Here is a 6,719-nt window from a genome sequence, read left to right as displayed (position 1 = left end):
AAGGAAATGAGCTCTGTGGAAAATGAGCAAGTCTTTATTAATTGGGCTTTCTGCACCACTGCTTTGCTGAGGGGATTGTTATAAAACATTCTGTGAAGTCACATGACAGTTCATTTATCATCAGCTGGAAACCTTCCCTTCAGCGCACACACACACACACACACACACACACACACACACGCTCCGTCGAAATCAGTTCTTAAGTCCTTTTCTAGCCGAGCTCCGTTTTCCCATCTCTATCGCCTCGTATTTTATTGTCTCTCCGATAGCAAGTCGGGTGAAATTCATCCGTCCTCGGCAATAAAACCATCTTACCGAGATCTTCCGAAGCTTCAGCTTCTATCCATCAGCAGGCCGCCGGGTTTGCCAGTTAAACCTCAGGCCCTCTGGGTGTCATTCTGCTCCGAGGTCAGTCGTGTGGATCACGTGTACGGTGATGTAGCTGGCTGGGATTGTCTTTATCCAATATCTCCTGTCAGAGATTCTCCAGCCAGACCTTAACCCCCCCTGTATTATCCTCATGTCTGTAATTAAAGGCAGCTTAGGAGAGGAGAGATGAGATTCATATGTTATCAGCAGGCGGGCAGACTAACTAATTTATAGCTCTTTCTTATCTCCAGCCTTGACATCAACAGGTGTGTAAAGGGTCTCTGGGGGGTAGGGGGGGATTGTTGTGGTTTTACTTCTACTGTGTGTGAGAAAGAGATGGAAAGGGCTAGAGAGTGGATATTCTCAATGTTGGAGTAATAAAGCTAAAATATGTTGTGCACGTCCCACTGTCTTTTTAATCAGCCATTGATTGCTCATGTGAAATATCCTGCCAGGATTCCCGCCACTGGTAAGTAACGACAAAATGAAACCCCGCCACACGTCTATGCATTGTAACGCTACTCACAGTTGCGTTTGTAAAACCGCCCGTGTCGTGGATTTGCACACACACACACACACACACACACACACACATGTAATCCACTCATGCTGCTGCGCTCGGGCGGTTCGCATGGCCGTCCATGCTAATCACGTGGACCCGGGGTCACCGCGGCGGCACCCAGCCGGTATTAAGAGGCGTTTCCTGTGGGCATGTCGATGCCCTTTTGAGCCGCCAAATCTCTCCTGCGACAAACTCCGCTGCCGCAAAAGCCGGGTCGCGGGTTCAGCCGGGTCTTATTAAAGTACTGCGAGGGGGCAATAACGCGGCGTCGTATTGCCTGATAATTCCCTCTTTTGGTGAAGTCTGGGTTTCCATGATAACGACAGAGCAGCAGCTCGGTTTCTTAGGTTACTTGGTTTTGTGGGAATCTTTGGATTTGGGGCTTTTTTTTCTCCCCTCTCTGTTCTGCTGTGACCGCACAACACAAATGAGTTGGTTGGACGGTCTAACCCGTTTAAAGAAAATGAATGTATTACCTGTTATGAAAGTAGTTTCTGTCTTCCGCCGAAAAAGAAACCCTGGGCTCATTAGCCTGCCGTGTGGGTTTTCAAATTCTGGGCTGAGTAAACACAATAAAATGTTAATTTTAATTAGCAACGTCTTCTTCGTTGGGGCTCTCGGCACTTTCGCTGAACACACTTTCTTTTATGTGCCTCCTGTTTTGCTCCTTGGGAAAGAATTTTACGGCTCTATACTGCCAGTTTATAATCAAGCTGTTTGGGGATAAAACGGATACCAAGGACTTTCTGTTCTGAGTCAATGAGAAAAAAAAAAACAATCGGTACCACAGTTATTAATTATTTTTTTTTAACTATCCATGGCTGCAAGGCTCCCTCCAGCACTGTTCTGCAGCTAAACAATGTAGCACTTTGCAGGAGAAAAGGTCGATTTGAAATGAAACCTGTGCTACACTGAAGGTGGTCCCCATTGCCGTCAGGATCAGGCGGTACTGAACAACACCCGAGGAGAAATTTAGACGTTGGCTCCTGCTGCGACTCAAAGTAGTGGTTTGATTGATGGCATCCCCCTTTTATTGCCCCAAAGAGAATGCTAACGGGGAACATCTGACCTGGTGCCAGATTCTTTGTGCTGACTGACAGGTGTCTGTGGCTGATATGCTTAGACATGCAATCCTTGCATTAGCCTCCCCCCCCCCCCCAAAAAAAACCTCCCACCCGTCTCTCCCTGTGGCTTTGGGGATGTTTAGGTAGATATTGAACTGCCAGCGAGTGGCAGCTGGTGCTGGTGTGTCTGCTTCACCTCTGGTCTCAGGAGATTGCAACCCAGCCAGCCGCTCATAATTAAAGCACATAATGACGGTTCAACCTCTTTCCCTCTCTCTCTCTCCCTCTCTCTCTCTCTCTCTGTTGAAGATACCAGAAAGCCAAACGGATCCACTAGGAGAAGAGCACTGAGGAGAGCTCCTTAGTTTTTAAGGGATGGAAAAATAATCGGCTCAGCTTTTGCCATAAATTGCATCCCAAGACGATCAACAATGTGCATTTTTCTCCGATTTTTAGGTTCACCACAAAACTGAGGATTGACAGATTGAAACCCCTTTGAGGGCTGATGGTTGCCCCAATTTCTTTCTTGGGTTTTTGAACAAAACCTGTGTTATCAGGAATAACAGCACAGTCGAGGTCATGGAATCGTCTGCGGCCAAACCTTAAATCTGCAAACAGAAAGAGTTGAAGATTTTGTTCATGCTAAATCCAATTACACATTTTCCCGCCGTGCATTAAAAAAAGGTGACTGGGTAACGACTTTGAGGAGCCTATCTGGGCCTGACGGAGATCCTAAACTCAGAAACCAACATCCATGACCCACGCGGACCCTCAGCATCTACGCGGACGGAAGCCATCCTCTATTTCAAATCATTTTAAAATTGAGGTCTTAAAAGGTGCAAAGTAACCGACTGAAGCCGTGAAGACCTTACACCCACCCCCGTCCCCCCCCACCCTCACCCGACCCCCAACAAAAATTCCCCACCTTCTAATAGCCGAGTCCTCCCTTTCAGAAAAAAAAACCCCATAGCACTGACCATTAGCATAGAGAGAGCCTGGCTGTCAGCCGAGCTGCTATTGTCTGTCTGGCTGTGTCGGGCCGCTCCTCGCTCCTTCCAGCTGGGTCTACTGCAGCCCCCCCCCTCCATCCCTCCATCCCTCCCCCCTCAACCTGCTGCAGTCGCACGGTCAAAGCAGCCTGTACATATTCACCAGATCGAATACCGCGCACTCTCACCGCCGCGTATTCTTATTTATTTGCACTAATGCTCTGGGCTGCCTGTTTGAGAATTGTATTAAGGGACGGTTATTGAGGCGTTATTGATGTGGCAGCGGCCCTCTGGCTCCGGGGCAACAACACTGCTCCGCTGAGCGGGGAGAGCGATGGCGCCGCTGCTTAGAATGGGCATTGACTGCCTTTCATGTTATTAAAAAGCAACAATACAGCACTAACTGTAATGGAGTAACGGCATATCTGTTTGGTAGAGTTAAATCAGGTTGTTTTGTTGAATTAAGAAGCCTTTATCTTACAAGAAGTGGTTTGTTTCTTTAGATCTGGACCCCGTCTACACTAAACCAGTGGTTTCAAAGGATCTACTCAGAATCTTTACAAGCTGAAACTGAGGTGATGAAAGGAGATATATATCATACATATATATTATATTTCAGGTTTTTTTTTTAGATATTTTATGTGTAAATTACTGGATAAATGACATCACGCTTCAGTTGAAACGTTGGCTCCTGAAGCGGCCGTTGCTTTGTTTGAAGGGCTCTGCAACTTGGGCACACCTGCAGGGCAGTCCCATTCACGTGATTGATTGCCTTGCAAACAAACCTGTGTATTTCCATCCAGCCAGCGAGGCGCTTGTGTTGGCTCCCTTGGCCTTCCTCCCCCCTCCGCCCCCCCCCGGGAAACCTGCTGGTCGCTCTCAAAGGCCCCGGGGGGCAGCAGAGTGGAAACCCGGCACTCCTGGCACGGCCGGCGGAACTCGGCGAGTCAACCCGCCACAGAGAGCACCGGACCCCGTCTTCTCACTCCCATAATGCTCTGCTCCCGAAGCTGATCCATGCAAAGGCTGAACGGAGCTGTGCGAGTTTAAATCTCACCCGAGAGCTGTAAACCAACACTAACAGGTCGCGGACGGTACGATGGCGGCAGCCGACAGGTAAACCACCGTGTTGGATGTTGAGTAGCTCAACGGCATGATTGGACATCCGACAATGATGAAGCAGCCCCACCAGGCTCGCACCTCTTCCTCTGACATTCCGATATGAGGCTGTTTGATATGCTTACCCACTCCTCCTCTTCCTCCTCCTCCTCCGCCCGAGCCCCGGCCGATGCCCTGATGGGCCTGAGGCAAATCACTTCCAGCCCGGAGCCGAGACGGCGATTGCATCAAACTGACCCCTAACAAGCTGTCGGCTCACATTCGATGAAGCACGCATCTGCACCGGCTGGCTCGGCTTCCGCTTTGGACAGCGCGGACAGGTCTTGTCCGAGGAGAGAGTTTGACTTGTTTCATACCAATAATGGAAGCATCCGGTGCTGCTGCAATTAGACGCCGACCGTCGGGCACCAATCGCTCTGCGTTGCTGTAAAGAGTCGAAAGAGAAATTGCATCAAATGTCTGTTCGTGCAGCCAATGGGTTACTGCCTCAGTTTCTTCTATTTCATCAGCCCCCCCACCCCCTCTCCCCGGTGCTGAGGAGGCCTCAGTTCCCCACTCGCCACATAGAGGGCGCTCATGCGCACCGAGAAACAGAAGCGTGCCAGCGCTGAATGAGTAGACGCGTATGTGTATGAGAGAGAGAGAGAGAGAGAGAGAGAGAGAGAGAGAGAGAGAGAGAGAGAGAGAGAGAGAGAGAGAGGTGCGGAGAACGAAATCCCATCGTTGGGGAGGAATGTGACTCGGGGTTTCGTTTCTACTGCGCGACGGGCTTAGCGTGCGCTGTCGTCTCGCGCATACTTTGGTGTGACCCATTGTGTCCCCCGACTCGGCGTGACAAGTTGGTAGAGAGAGAGAGAGAGAGGTGGGTGGGGGACTATTTTTAAATGGGCACGGTGAGATGCGTGGGGGGGCGTGGACGGCAGAGGAGCAGCAGTGAGCACGTTGGCTCTTGGCTGCGCGGCTCCACTGCGCTGATGTGCCGGCTGGAAGAACCGGAATACGCGTAAAACCTGCGCGGAACCTCGCGGTCGCCTCCGATCGTCCGCGGCCGACTTTCTGTCGTTTTTTGTTGTTGTTGTTGTTGTTGTTGTTGCACCCTTTTGGATTTACTCTCTCGAGGCGCTCGGCTTTGGCGACACGGAGGACTTTAAGGAAGCAGGATAAGCTGTAAAAAAACCCGAAACAGATTCTCTTTTTTAAGACCGAGCAGCTGCCGCGCGTAACGGACGAAATCCCATTGAGCAGCTATTTGAATCACAATAGTTTTGAGACGACTGCTTTCTTTATATGTTTAAGTAAGCCGACTGGACTGAATGCGCGCGGTAAGTCACAGAAATGCCATTTAGGACGTGAGAGCCGATCTTCGTTTGGAGACATTGACAGGTGTTCCAGACAAGAACGGACTGTCAGGCTCAACCTGTTTTAATTCACTTACGGCTCTGTTGTTATGTCTTGCGACATCGCGCCATCAAAAGGTTGGAGGATTGGAGCAACAGTCCAGAACATCTGTACTTTCATAATACTTTGAGAGCGCGCACGTGGTCATCAACAACCGCATAATGCGTTTGAGACGCCGGCTGGGAGACTAGAAGCGATCGACCGCGGCGTCTTCTTCCCGTCCCGGAGTCGGAGCCAAATCCGGCGACAGCCAAAATGACGAGCAGCGGACCTGTCATCGTTTTCGAGTGGCTGAAGACCCTGCAGCTTGCCCAGTACGTCGAGGCCTTCGTGGACAACGGCTACGACGATCTGGAGGTCTGCAAACAGATCGGAGACCCCGACCTGGACGCCATCGGGGTCTGCGTCCCGCACCACCGGCAACGGATTCACGACGCGGTGAGGAGGCTGAAGGACGAAGCCAGCGAGACGGCCAGTGGACTCTATTTCACCTTGGAGCCGATGCCACCCGCCGCCGAGGTTTATACCAGTCACGTGGCGGACCAGTACGAGTCCAAACTGCGGGGATCCAAGTCCTGGACCGAGCCCACCGGTGAGCGGATCGGGCGCCACGGGGGCCACATGGGCGCGCAGAGGAACCGCACGCTGGGCAACAGGAGGGAGCTGGTGATTTACCCCAAGCTGAAGCTGAAGATCATGATCAGGGATAAGCTCATCAGAGATGGGATCAACCTCGCCAAGCCGCCCTACTCCAATAAGGTAAGAGGAACCTGGGCGGACACGACAAGGACCACCAGATCCCCATCAAACACTGCAGAATTGTCCCAACTCAATTTGGTCTGACGCACACTTCTATATCTTCTCTTAACCCATTCTGAATAGATTTTTAAGTATGTTGAAATGCGGTTCTTGGCATCTTTCATTCATCAAACAAGAGCCACAGTTTTATTGACTAAAAAGACCTCTGCCAATTATTCATGTTTGGCATCATCCATCACCACGCTTCCTTCCGTCATAATCTCCTTGAACAAAGGGGCCACTTTCGCGTGTGTTTAACATCAAAATAAAGGAGGAAACGGAGTCACAGGCGGGACGCGTAAACATTTGCAGCAGAGCGGTTGCATTAACAATGAGTGATGGTGAATGAAGTTGCTGCCGATCAATAAGCCGGGAACGGAGAGAGGAGATCTTGAGGAGCTTTCAACCTGCCTGTCATTT

General features: G+C 50.6%; 1 protein-coding gene across 4 annotated transcripts in view; it reads left to right on the top strand.

Moving 5' to 3' along the window:
- Positions 1 to 4,747: 4,747 nt before the first annotated feature.
- The window catches only part of sash1a (SAM and SH3 domain containing 1a), a 116,980-nt gene continuing 115,008 nt past the window's right edge, over positions 4,748 to 6,719 (top strand). For all 4 annotated transcript variants that reach the window (XM_078093349.1, XM_078093341.1, XM_078093347.1 and 1 more), the window contains exon 1: positions 4,748 to 6,260. In XM_078093349.1, the coding sequence (XP_077949475.1) occupies positions 5,757 to 6,260 (504 nt within the window). In that variant the 5' untranslated portion in view covers positions 4,748 to 5,756. The remainder of the gene's footprint in view (positions 6,261 to 6,719) is intronic.

The sequence above is a fragment of the Gasterosteus aculeatus genome, chromosome 18, assembly GCF_964276395.1.
Source record: "Gasterosteus aculeatus chromosome 18, fGasAcu3.hap1.1, whole genome shotgun sequence".
NCBI lineage: Eukaryota > Metazoa > Chordata > Actinopteri > Perciformes > Gasterosteidae > Gasterosteus > Gasterosteus aculeatus.
Note: the sequence above shows the minus strand (reverse complement) of the source record. Positions and strands in the feature narration are given on the sequence as shown.